This window comes from Heterodontus francisci, chromosome 27 (genome assembly GCF_036365525.1).
Source record: "Heterodontus francisci isolate sHetFra1 chromosome 27, sHetFra1.hap1, whole genome shotgun sequence".
NCBI lineage: Eukaryota > Metazoa > Chordata > Chondrichthyes > Heterodontiformes > Heterodontidae > Heterodontus > Heterodontus francisci.
Genome location: NC_090397.1, coordinates 58,175,139 through 58,189,186, shown reverse-complemented (window position 1 = coordinate 58,189,186; position 14,048 = coordinate 58,175,139). Strand labels below are relative to the sequence as shown.

Genomic DNA, 14,048 nt, shown 5'->3' with positions numbered 1-14,048 from the left:
AAAGCAAAATACTGCGGATGCTGGGAATCTGAAATGCTGGGAATCTGAAACAAAGTTTAGTTTTAGTTTAGTGATACAGCACTGAAACACGTGCTGATTTAGTGCTGTATCACTAAACTAAACTTAGGGGAGAATGGAAGCTGCGTCTCACTGCTCTGTTCTGATTAGATTAGATTTTTTTTAGATTAGAGATACAGCACTGAAACAGGCCCTTCGGCCCACCGAGTCTGTGCCGACCATCAACCACCCAGTTATACTAATCCTACACTAATCCCACATTCCTACCAAACATCCCCCACCTGACGCTATATTTCCCTACCACCTACCTATATTAGTGACAATTTATGAAGGCCAATTTACCTACCAACTTGCAAGTCTTTTGGCTTGTGGGAGGAAACCGGAGCACCCGGAGAAAACCCACGCAGACACAGGGAGAACTTGCAAACTCCACACAGGCAGTACCCAGAATCGAACCCGGGTGCCTGGAGCTGTGAGGCTGCAGTGCTAACCACTACGCCACTGTGCCACCCTGTTCTATGGCACATTGCCACTTAAGTGGGTATGATAGTGCAGTGATTATAGTACTGGATTTGCAAAGTCCACTGTGGCAGCTAGTGGAATTGAATTCAATACATTGTCAAATAGTACAAGAAAAAAGACTGCAAAAGCTACTGAATTGTGATAAAAGCTGAGCTAGTTCATTAAATCCTTCAGGTCAGGAATCTCCCACCCCCACCCAGTTTATCCTGCATGTGATTCATGTCCGCACTACACAATTAACTCTGAGCACATTGCTCAGTTGTTAAAAAACGGCACAAGGTCTGCAGTGGTCCAAGGTGAAGGCTATCACCACTACCTTCCCAGGGCAACTACGGATGGGCAATAAATGAAGCCTTCCCAACATTGGCCACATTCTAGGAGCAAATAAAATAAAAACTCTGCTGAGCCCAAAGGTTTCCATTGCTTCCTTTTACAGCACAGTTCATTTAGGGGAGGGGCTGCTTTAACGTTACTTTTCCTTTATTACCAGAGTTCCCTGGGAGAGACCGACCCCGGCAAGTAGCGCTAAACAGCAGCACGACATCATTTCAACTCAAGTATCTGATTTCCAACACAGAATACGTCTTATCTCTTTATGTGGTCTTTGGTTCTGTTGTTGGCCCTGGGATGACAGCAACTGTGAAAACATGTGAGTGACATCAGATGACATTGTCTTACTGCTTTACAGGTTAACAGGGAACGGGGAGATCCTGTCGGGTGCCTCCAAAAACATTATGTTCATAAAGACTATGGATGTTAATGCTGGAAAATGGAACACTTCCCAATTACAGTCATCGATTACTTCCAGGTCAGGTAGACAACAGCCAGTGTAGAAGTAAAAACAGAAAATGCTGGAAATACTCAGCAGGTCAGGCAGCATCGGTAGAGAAAAAAGCAGAGTTAGCGTTTCAGGTCTATGACCTTTCAGGATGTTCGCTCCATCTACTCTTCTGTAACAAAGTTCCAGCCTTGGAAACATCAGAATGCCATTACTTATTTCCCACACCAATCAACCTCCTAGAATCATAGTACAGCATGGGAGGAGGCTATTCGATCCATTATGCCCGTGCTGGCTCTTTTGAAAGAGTTATGCAATTGGTCCCACTTTCCTGCTCTTTGCCCATAGCCTGATCTCTTTTGAATGAGATAACCAAATTAGGAGCTGTTTTGTACTGTGGGCCCTTGCTCACTCTGTTGAGACTGCCCAACCTCTGAAAAGATGGTGTTTAATCATGGGCTTTATGGGAAAGTGTTGTTGAGAAATGAAACTTTATTTGGCATGCAGGTGTGTTCAATTGTAAAGAGGTATCTTTGCATTCATTCTTGCCTTTATATTATTTTCTTCCTCTCCCTATTGATTTTCATGGGCCATATGGATGTGAAGGCATGTACAATTCTAAAGGGGGTGTAGGAGCAGAGGAACCTGGGGGTATATGTGCACAAATCATTGAAGGTGGCAGGGCAGGTTGAGAAAGTGATTAATAAAGTGTACAGGATCCTGGCTTTATAAATAGGGGCACAGAGTACGAAAGCTAGGAAGTTATGATAAACCTGTATAAAACATTGGTTCGGCTTCAACTGGAGTATTGTGTCCACTTCTGGGCATTACAGGAAGGATGTGAAGGCATTAGAGAGGGTGCAGAAAAGATGTATGAGAATGGGTCCAGGGATGAGGAACTTCAGTTACATGGATAGATTAGAAGATCTAAGGCTATTCTCCTTGGAGAAGAGAAGATTAAGAGGAAATTTGATAGAGATGTTCAAAATCATGAGGGGTTTAGACAGAGTAGATGGGGAAAAACTGTTCTCGTTGGCGGAAGGGTCAAGAACCAGAGGACACCGATTTTAAGGTAATTGGCAAATGAAGCAATGACGACATGAGGAATAACATTATTAGGCAGCAAGTAGTTAGGATCTGAAATGCACTGCCTGAGAGTGTGGCGGAGGTTTTTAAAAGGAAATTGGATAATTATCTGTGGAGAAGAAATTTGTAGGGCCACAGGGAAAAGGCAGGGGAGTGGGATTAGATGAGTTGCTCATGCAGAGAGCTGGCATGAACATGATGGGCCAAATGGCCTCCTTTGGTGCTGTAACCATTTTATGATTCTCTGATTCTATGATTCTAGATGACCTTCAACCAGGCCTCCCCAATATCACTCTGAATTTGGCCACTGGGCTTTGTGTTCGGCCTGCATATGACATCCAGGCTGATTTCCTTGCCTCCCTTTGTAGAAGCTCCCAATCCTCACTTCTCCACTATACGATAGCTGAGACCTGTGCTTGTTGTGTTGAGGATCAATGATACAATTCCTACTTCTTACCATACAACATATTCTGGAACTTTGTTTTATTGATGTTGGGAATGGGGAGGACAGAGCAATACTGTTGAAGCTTTCCTAAGAAGAGTTAATGTATGGGGTAGTCCATGTTTGAACATATTATACATGGGCTGTAGAAGGATGAGTTTGATGGGCCGAATTACTTAATTTTGCTTCAGGCTTTCCTTTGATCTTAGAGATACGTGCAAACATGGTCAGTGCAATCTGTCAGAACGTTGGAGCTGGATACAAGTGGATATTTCATCTGTTAGTGCCTCAGAAAGAGGTTGAGATAGTTGGCCAATCATCAGTAACTTGGAGAGAGATTGAGATACACAGTTTATCTTCAATACGTTGAAGGGAGCTGGAGGTACACAATTAATCTTCAGTATGTTGGAAGAGATTGAAGTACCCTGGAGACAAACCCAATGATGAACACACTTTGTGGACAACCTAGGAGAGTGGCACAGGGTTGTTACCATAAACTGTAAGGGTTCTTCACAAAGGCACAAGAAACATTACAAGTTGTTAGAATCTAAACATAGGGATAGCAGGGGAAGCTATTAGGATCTGAATCAGAGACATAAAGGATAGTGGAGCTATTACATTGTTAACCAGAGACACAGATGAATGTTGAATTGTTAGCATCTTGATCAGACATGGAGACATTCAGAGTTGTAAGATCTTACAACGAGGTCTGGGATAGCACTGGCTGTATGAATATATTCAAGATGATGGTGGTTGGTGCATCATTCGGTTGTTGTAATCATGTGAGGCACAGATGCTACAAAACCTTACTATCATGATCTGTCCTCTTTGTCAAATCTACTGACACCTGTCCACTGTCACAGTTTCATTCATGTCTTGATGTACATCAGAAGTTAAAAGTAACTAAATGTAGCTGTCAGCTGGATATCTAATATCAGGAGAAAGGAACCAGCAAACATTGTCATAAGATAAGGAAACTGTGACCCAAATGTAACCTAAAAAGAGACCGCTTCACGCTCATTAACTTATAGAATAGACTATTACCTAGTATGGTGAATGTGGACAGACTCTTAATTTAACAGGGAATGGAAAATTACACAACTGGTGTTAAAGGAGGAGGGTGTTGACAACTGTATGTTTTGGTCACAACACACATTTATACAATGAGGCTGGATTGGATCAGGTATTTCCTGCCTGTTCTTATGCAAAGTAAAGTGAAAGTAACCCCAGTGGCTCATGTGATGAATGCGCTGGCTTTAGTGTTAAGATGTGCAGCCCAGAAAGATCCCACATTTAACCTTTGTTCTGTGCTGAGTTATCTAATCGTAGCTGGATTACAAGTTGGGGGGAGAGGCGGGTGGTGGGGGCGGGGTGGGGGCGGTTCGACAGTTAACCTCAGCACCATAGGACTATAGAAATGGCTGGAATTTCTGTTGGAATTCTTCCAATCTTCTATTGTAACTCTAATGGGGAATATTGGTGGGAACCTTGGAAAAATGGCACACTGTTGTTTACACCTTTCCCCCAGCAGTTTCCACCAATCTTCCACCAATGTTACACTGGGTGATTGGAAGAACCCTTGTTAGAACTTCTATCCCATAGAGTTTCCATTCCTGATCACGACCCAGGACTGTGCTGAAAAGGAGTGTGTGGGAACATTGGATGACGACAGGATGCAGCTTCACTGTGATCTCCCCCCTAAGGTGAAGTAGCCTCTTGACACAGGCTGTTTAGACTCGCATATAAGGAATGACCATTTGGGAAAGGCAACAAGGTCTGTGCAACTATACCCCAATAAGAGGCGTTGCCCTTTGAGGGAGGTGGGGGGGGGGGGAAGAAAATGGGAGAACATTTTGGAAATTGAATGAATTAACCAATGGCCTATTCTGTATTGCAGCTCCACTTGGCTATGTATCAAACTTCAGAGTAACCACATACACCACTACCTCAGTGTCGGTGGTCTGGGGTGCTACTGTTGGAGCAACAGAGTACAAGATAACATGGAGTCCAATAACAGGTAAATAGAGAGAAATCTTCCATCTAAATTTTGCAGCTAAGGGACACCTTTTGCTGGTGTTTGTCTGATTTTTATTTGTAACTGTAAGCAATTATTATTGTTGCTGAACCATAGGACTTCTTTTGTGGTACCTTATCTAACTTGTTTTTTAAAAAATTCTTATTAACTACATTCATTTCTTTCTTTTATCTATCCTCTTTGGTGCTTTTTCAAAGGATTCTATAAGTTTATTCTATTTGTAATCTTTGATTATGGAAGATTAAAGGGTGATCTAATTCAAGTGTTTAAGCTGATTAAAGGAGTTGATAGGTTAGATAGCAAGAAACTATTTCCTCCGATGGGAGAATCCAGAACAAAGGGGCATAACCCTAAAATTAGAGCTTGGCGTTCAGGTTAAAGCCTGACTACCCAACCTGAACCTGATCAAACCCATGTTGGTTCCATATCCCTTAACACCTTGCTTAGCCAAAGTCCGTTATTCTCAGTTTTGACATTTTCAATTGACCCCCAGCCCCAACAGCTTTTTCGGGGAAGAGAGTTCCAGATTCTCATTACCCTTCATGGAAAGAATTGTTTTCTGACACAACCCGAACTAAAGCCCTGCTCGGGTACAAAATAAAAACCCGACTCGGGCCCAACCCGACAACAGCCAACCCTAACCCTTTAATTTTTTTAAATGCCCGACCCGACCTGAAAATAGCAAACATATTATTGAAGCAGAAAAAAATAGTAGATTAAAACAAAAACAGTACGAAACAAAACAGTGCAGTCCAGCCCGACCTGAGCCCGAACACTGGATGTAGAATACAGACCTGACCCGACCCAAACCCGACACATGTAGTTAAAATACTGATCAGCCATGATCTAATTGAATGGTGGAACAGGCTTGAGGGGCTGATTGACCTATCCCTGTTAACTGTATTCCTAGGTTGGTCAAGCACAACCTACATTTTCGAAATCTCAGCTGACTGACCATGATTAATTTATGTCTCGTTGAGTAATTAGTAAATTACCCATGTGTTATAGAGGCTGATGGCAGACAGCCAGACAGCTGGAGTTGAATTGTACAATGCAGGCCCTTAGGCCTACTCAGCCAACAGAAACCAGAGTATTCTTTCCAGTATTAGCTCCGGGTTTTTCTCTGTTTTGGTCCAGTAGAGTAGGAAAGAAAATGGTGTCAATCAGTTTGGTGACAGCAGATTTGAGTTTAAAAAGCCTATTGATTAGAAAAGACAGGAAAGACTATGTTGGAGTAAGGAGATCCACACGTCAGTGGTTGTTGTGGAAAAATGAATTAGAGGGTTGGAGAGAATACGATGAGTTTTGATTTCAACACAGTGAGGATACAGGAAAAGAAGTGGTGTACATCACTATATTTTCTTGACTTTTCCATGTGTGGAATTAAGCCCTTGCTGTACAGATCATCCCAGGTTCCATCCCTGTCCCATGCTGAGTCACCTAATCGAACCTGAGCCAGTGGTTAGCCTCAAAGCACCTGGGAAAGGGGAGAGGAAAATCAGCCAGAGCTTCCACTTCTAATCACAGTGGGTTTTACGCCTCTGCCGGGAGATTGCATGGCTGCGGATTGGAGGTTGAAAATATCTGGTCAAGATGCTCCAACCACCATGAGTGTGGGACAGACTCAATGGACCGGCTAATCTTTTCCTGTCCGCCAGTTTTCTATGTCTGATATACCATGTGTGCTCCCTCCCAGTGCTCCCAGCCAGTCATGAGCATTGTAACAGTCATGTGACTTGTATGTACACAACCCCAGCATCCATTTTGTACACATCAAGATCCCACAAACAATAGCGAGGCGAAGAGAGCAGTTAATCTGTTTCCACTGGTGTTGGTTGAGGGACAAATGCTGGCCAGGACACCAGGGAGATCTACAAAAGCAAAATACTGCGAATAATGAAAATCTGAAAGAAAAACAGAAAGTGCTGGAAATGCCCAGCAGGCAATTTCTGTGGGGAAAGAAGCAGAGTTAACGTTTCAGGTCAATGACCTTTCATCAAAACATCAACTGAATCACTAACACTGTTTCTCTGTCCAAATATGCTGCCAGATCAGGGAGATCTACTTCCAGCTCTTCAACTTCTCCTGAACTGCTGGAAGAGAAATAAGGGCCCTCAGGTCAACAACACATAGAAGGAAGGCTTATCTGACAGTGTGGCACTAGATTATGTGCTCGAGTCCCAGAGCAGAGCTTGGATCTTGAGTCAGAGGCCATCATTCTATCAGAGCCAAACTGACAATTGTTCTGATAAATAGCTTCTAACAGTTTGTCTATATGTTAAACAAAACAAAAGCTACACCAGCTAATTCAAAACTCAAACTCAAAAATACTATGTCTAACTATATTAAGAACATATCACATTAGACACCACATATTAATATTGAATTGTTGCAGAAACTATCCTCTGACACGAGATGTTGCCAGCCTACCTTGTTAAGTGGGTTAGTACTGTCTTGCCACCCCTGGGACCTGGGTTCAAATCCAGTCCAGACTAACTGGATTAAAATCTCCTCTTTCTCTCCTTGATTTAAGGGCCTTTTCAACATGAGTGTGGGAATGTTGTAACTCAGTTTCTGGTGGCTGCAAGGCTGGTGTAAAATCAAGATGCTGCTGAATTTGTTACAGGCATTTTACAGGCATAGTGATAGATAGAATTACATCGAATTTATAGCACAGAAATGGGCCACTTGCTCCAGCTGTTTATGCTGATGTTTATGCTCCACCTGAGTCTCCTCCCTCACCTCTTCATCTTACCCCATCAACATATCCTTCTGTTGTTTTTCTGCCTCATATGCTTATCCAGCTTCTTCTTAAGTGCTTCTATATTATTCAGCTCAACTACTCCCTGTTGTAGCATGTTCCACATTCAAACCACTCTTCTGAATTCCTGATGGATTCATTAGTGATTATCTTATATTTATAGAGAAACTTAGGTATTGTAACTGTGCATATTCCTGCCTCAGTCATCAAGGGGACTTGATAGGGTGGATACTGGGAAGATGTTTCCTCTTGTGGGGGAGACTAGAACTAGGGGACACAGTTTAAAAATTTAAAGAAGGAAATGAGGAGCAATTTTTTCTCTCAGAGGGTCATTAGTCTGTGGAATTCTCTTCCCCAGAATGCAGTGGAGGCTGGGTCATTGAATTTATTCAAGACTGAGTTAGATAGATTTGATAGACAAGGGCGTCAAGGACTATGGTGGGGGGGGGGGGGGGTGGGGGGCAGACAGGAAAGTAGAGTTGAGACCATAATCAGATTAGCCATGATCTTATCAAATTATACCAGAACTGAGATGTTATACCTGTCAGGAAAGATTGAACAGGCTGGGGCTCTTTTCTCCGGAAAAGAGAAGACTGGCAGGTGACCTGATAGAGCAGGAGTGTCCAACCTTTTTGGGTAGAGGGCCGCATTACGATTTTTGCTTGGCTCAGGGGGGCCAGTGAGCAAATTTCAAAAGATAAAGGTATTAAAAATTTATCTTACTAATAAAAACAACAACAAATATGCATTTTTTGAAGAAGCTTTAAATGAGAAGACTAATTTATTGACTTACTTTCTTGTCACTATATTGAAAATTGATTTAATGACATACCTGGCATTGTTTTTGCTTTAATAAATAGTCAATCTCTGCCCACACACTTGATGTAGCGACGCAAAGTATTCTGGATAGATATGCACCTTTCAGAAGAGACCTTGATCTCTCTGCCCCCTCTCCCCCCACTCACTGTGTGTGTGTGTGTGTGTGTGTCTCGTTCTCTCTTCCTTCCCATTTCCCCTCCAGGACTTGGGGACACAGATTGAAAGTTTTGTGCAAAAGATGTAGGGGGAACATGAGGAGGCACTTCTTTACGCAGCGGGTGGTAATGACCCGGAGCTCGCTGTCCATAAGGGTGGTGGAAGTGGAGACGATCAATGACGTCAAGAGGAAGTTGGATGGCCATCTGAGAGAATTAGACTTGCAGGGCTACGGGAATTGAGCCAGGGAGTGGGACTGACTGCATAGCTCCAAGGAGAGCTGACATGGTCATGATGGACAGAATGGTTTTCTTCTGTGCCGTAAGTAAATGACTCTTTGACTCTCTCCCCTCCCGCCCACCTCTCTCTCTCTCTCCCCCTATCTGTCTGTCTCTCTGTCTCCCTCTCCCCCCTCTCTGTCTTCTTCTCCCCCCGTCTTCCCTCTCCACTCTCTCTCTGCCCCCATGTCTCCAGTGTTCCCTGCTCAGTGTTCCCACTCTCTCTCTGTTCCCTCCTCTCTCCCTCTCTCCCCCTTTCTCTCTCTCTGTACCCCCACTCTCTGTCTCTATCTCTGTACCCCTCTCTCTCTCTGTCCCTCCTCTCTCTTTGTCCAACCCCCATGTTCCCCTTTCTCTCTCTCTGTACCCCCTGTCTCTCTGCCCTCTCTCTCTCTTTCCCCCTTCTCTTTCTGTCCCCCCTCCGTCTTTCTGCCCCCCTTTCTTTCTCTCTGTCTCTGTCCCTCCTGTCTCTCTGTCCCCCCTCTCTCTGTTCCCTTTTCCCTCTCTCTGACCCTCCCTTCTCTCTCTGTCCCCCTGTCTGTTTGTACCTCTCTCTCTCTCTCTCTGCCCCACCCCCAACCTCTTTCTGTCTGTCTGGCGGGCTTTTAGAAAAAAATTCAGAACCTGCTGGAAAATCCCAAGTCTGTTGGGAAACGGCTGTTCCCGATGTCAGCAGCTGTCAGCTGTGAAACTGACAGTGTGATGTTTTTAAAAAGGCCATTCTGTAAGAAGAAGACAAAGGGAAAATTCTCATCTCCAGTCACAGTGAGGATGACGGATAGCCCCGGGAACAGTTTACATCCGCGGGCCGGCTGGAAACGTTTGTCGGGCAAGATCTTGGCCCATGGGCCATATGTTGGACAACCCTGTGATAGAGGTCTTTAAAATCATGAAAAGTTTTGATATGGTAGTCTTAGAGAAGATATTTTCACTTGAGGGGGAGAGAGGGGCCATAAACATAAGATGCTCACTAATACTAGGGAATTCAGGAGAAATCTCGTTACCCAAAGGGTGGTTAGAAAATGGAATTTGCTACACAAGGAGTAGTTGAGGTGAGTAGCATAGATCCATTTAAGGAGAAGCTAGATAGGGAGAAAGGAATAGAAGGATATGTTGATGGGGTTAGATGAAGAAGAGTGGGAGGAGGCTTGTGTGGAACAAAACACCGCATGGACGTGTTGAACCGAATGGCCTGTTTCTGTGCTGTATACGCTATTTAATTCTATGTAATCAAAGCATTGACATGGCTGTAATATATATGATTAGCCTGAATAAATCTTTTCTAAAGCCCTTACATTTCAATGTTTTGTCCTTCTTAGGCAGAGGTAGTCCTCAGGATGAATATGTGGATCGCAGCACACTGTCTTACCATGTTGGAAACCTGAACTCTGGAACTCGCTACACAATTAGCATCAATGCTGTGTATGGAAACTCTGAGGGGCCTGCTGTGTCCCTTTCTCAGATGACAGGTAACTAGTGAGATGGCCAGAGGGGCAGCGGCAAAACCTTTGTTTATAATCATAGTAGAAAGAAAGCTTACTGTTTCATGAAGGCGTCACCAGAATGATATTGGGGTTTAGAGGGTTAAATTACACAGACAGAATACATAAAATTGCCTTGCATTCCCTTGACTAGAGCCAAAGACTTGCAGGTTGATAGGTAAATTGGCCATTGTAAATTGCCCCTAGTGTAGGTAGGTGGTAGGAGAATGGTGGGGATGTGGTAGGGAATATAGGATTAATGTAGGAGTAGAATAAATGGGTGGTTGTTGGTCGGCACAGACTCGGTGGACCGAAGGGCCTGTTTCAGTGCTGTATCTCTCTATGACTCAATGACTCTATAGATGACTGAGGGGTAGTTTCATTGGAGTATTTAAAATGTTAAAAGGATTCAACAGGGTAGATACGGAGAAACAATTTCCTCTGCTGAGGGAATCAAGAATGAGGGGACGTAATTGTAAAATTAGAGCTAGGCCATTTAGGAACAAAATCAAGAAACGCTTAATCTCCTAGAGTAGTGGAAATCTGGAACTCCCTTCCCCAAAAGGCTGTGGATGCTGAGAGACAATTAGAGTTTTCAAGACTGAGATCAATAGATTTCTGTTAAGGGTATCAAGGGATATGGAGCAAAGGTGGGTGAAAGTATTTGAGGTACAGATCAGCCATGATCTAATTGAATGGCAGAGCAGCCTTGAGGGGCTGAATGGCCTCCTCCTGTTCCTATCCATGTGACTACATTTTATTATTGGTTGAACAGCTGAGAAGCTTTTCACGAAGGGTGAATGTAGCAAGAGAGAAGACTTGATAAATCAAATTGTAATGGTTAGTTAATGCTATTTAAGTTTTAAAAGCCTATGGATTGTAGAAGGAAAGAAAGACTGAGAGAGACATTGTGTTCTACAGTTGTGAACTCTTGAGAAGGGATGAATTTGAGCTGGAGATGGTGTGAAGAGTCTTGAGTTCAACAAATTGGCTGAGATAATATAAATCAGAGTCATTGTGATGAGTTTTAATTACAATGTGGTGAGCATGTAAGGAGGAGGAAAAGCATATAGGACAAAGTATTTGGAATTTGGAAGGAATAAGAGAAGATACTTGCCCTGCATTGGAACAATGGCTACACTTCAAAAGTATTTCATTGGCTGTAAAACATTCCGGGACATCATGTGTCCCTGAAGGGTGCTATGTAAATGCAAGCTCTTCCTTTCTTTTTTTTAAATTCAGAGAAAGAAATAACAAACTTGCATTCACACAGTGCCTTATCACATAGAATCTACAGCACGGCCATAGGCCGTTCTAATTAACTGGTCTGCACTAGTGTTTATACTCCACACAACCCTTCTCCCACTCTTATAACCTTGTCCCACCTACCCCTGTATTCTTCTGCTCCCCTCTCCCTCAAGAATGCATTACCCACTCCCCATTAATGTTCTCTGCTTCAACCACCCCAAGTGACAGTGAATTCCACATTCTGCATTACTTTCTGTGCAAACAAATTCCTAAATTCCTTGCCCGGAATTTTATGCCCCCCACCCCCAGGAGCGGGCTGGGAGGTGGGGTGAATGGGAAGCAGGGGGTGGTGCGGGTGCTGTTCCCGTCTTCTACCTGTCCCTGCTGCTATTTTACCAGCGGCGGGGGAGATGGCAGACGGCCCACCCGTCCCAGGCCAATTGAGCCACTTAATTGCCATTTAAGGGCCTCCTCCCACCCATCCCCACTTGTATATTACCAGCAGTGGACGGGCATTTTGCCACCTGAGGAGGCCGCCCAGTAATATCTGGTGGCTTCCTTGTGGGCCAGAGGGGGGGCCCTCCTGATCGGGTACCCTGTGCCCCATGAAGGTTCCCCAGCAGCAGCTGCTGCCCCCACTAAAACTACTCCCCACCCTAAGTTCCGACCCCACCTCCCTTGTTGGGGCCCAGTCGATTGTCCCTGGAGAGGCGCAACCCCCGTTCACAAGCTTTAGGAAAGCATCCATGTTGGCTCCTCTCACTGGCTCCCAATGGCGCTGCTGGGATTGAGTAGCTGCCAGCCCTCTGATTGGCTGCCAGTTCCTAGAGGCGGGATTTCCTGCCTCAGAGGGACAGAAGTCCCAACTGAGGCCAATTAAGAACCTGAGCTACGCAAAATTGCTATGTGGCTTCCAGGCCTGACGGAGGCAGGCTCAACCGCTGACTTTTCAGGCGATGGGCGAGGTTGCAGCCTGAATGTAAAATTCCAGTCCTTATTTGATTCGTTAGTGGCTATCTTGCATTTAAGTTCCCTAGATCTAGACTCTCTCCCAAGTAATTTCACATCCACCCTATTGATGCAACTTGTTTTATAATTTTATGCTCTCTCTTACTTTTCTCAGGCCCCAGTCTGCTCAATTTTTCCTGATGGTTGCGTCCTAAAGTTCTTTTACAACCAATGAATTATTTCCAAAGTGCAGTTACTGTTGTTATGGCGACAATCATGGCAGCCACTTTGTGCTCAGCAATCACTGTCTCCTTTCTGAATGGAAGGCTCCATCGTAGAACACATGGATAAAGTGTACAGGACCCATTCATTGTTTTAACCACAGTGTGTTTTACCATCACTTACAGCTTCTCTGGATTCCGGACAGGTCCAATCAGTGAAGGAACTGAAGGTCGTAGAAACTGGATCCAACAGCTTAAAACTCTCTTGGAAAAAGATGCCTAGCGCCTCTGGATATAGAGTGTCTTGGGCTCTACTGCGAGGTGGGGACTCTGTCCTGTCCCTTAGACCCTTGTAAGATAGGGCTTGACTTCTACCTGTGTCACTTAGATCTCTTATTTGTATAGTACGTACTTTATATACTTGCTTAATAGGCAAACATCTGCAAGTTAAGATGAACTCCTCTAATCTGCAGCCATTGAGAGTATTGTTGGATAACATGGAGTGAGAGACAGAGGGCAGGATTTTATCCTGCCTTTGGGGATGGGAACAGAGGTGGGTTGGGGGGTGGGGGGGAACACACAAAATGGCAAATGGTGGCGTTAGGCGTCATATCCTGGTTCCATGCCATTTTGTCTGGGGCAGGGAAGGCCAATTAATGGCCATTAAGGGCAGCTTCCTGCCTCTGCTCCCATTTTACTGAAGTTGGAGGGGCATGCTGCCATGTGGAAACACCTAGCAGGCTCAGTGGGGGCCCCTGCTCTGGGGGCAATCCATGGCCCCAGGGGCCCTCCTGGTGGCGATGGCCACCACAATGGCAAGACGCTCCACACCCTCATCAACCCCACCCACCCCCTTGCTGTGCCCTGCCTGACTGGTCCCGGCAACCCTTCCCCACTTACCTGCATCCCAGGGTCTGACATCTTGCCCATCGTCGGCTTCCTGCAGTACCAGCAGTGGCCACGATTCCTGGTGGCGCTGCTAGTACTGCAGAGCTGCCGGCCCTCTGATTGGCTGGCATTTCAGGAGGCACAAGCACGTCCCTTAAAGGGATGGCATCACTGATGGCGGGCAATTAATTGGCTGCCTGCCGTGAAATTCCAACGGGGTCCGACAGAGGACTGAGGCGGGGTTTCCCTCCGTCTTATGGCCTGCTGCCAGCACCCCAGTCACTGGGATAAAATCTCAGCCAGAGAATGGAGGTTCGGTACGAACTTGGCAATTGTATTTGTGACCCTGCAACCCATTTTATACTCA

At 44.8% G+C, this 14,048-nt stretch overlaps 1 protein-coding gene across 1 annotated transcript in view; it reads left to right on the top strand.

Moving 5' to 3' along the window:
* Positions 1-14,048, top strand: part of col7a1l (collagen type VII alpha 1-like) — a 353,167-nt gene that overhangs the window by 31,075 nt on the left and 308,044 nt on the right. The window contains exons 13-16 of the mRNA XM_068059665.1: positions 1,031-1,189; positions 4,744-4,863; positions 10,215-10,364; positions 12,980-13,114. Of these exons, the coding sequence (XP_067915766.1) occupies positions 1,031-1,189; positions 4,744-4,863; positions 10,215-10,364; positions 12,980-13,114 (564 nt within the window). The remainder of the gene's footprint in view (positions 1-1,030; positions 1,190-4,743; positions 4,864-10,214; positions 10,365-12,979; positions 13,115-14,048) is intronic.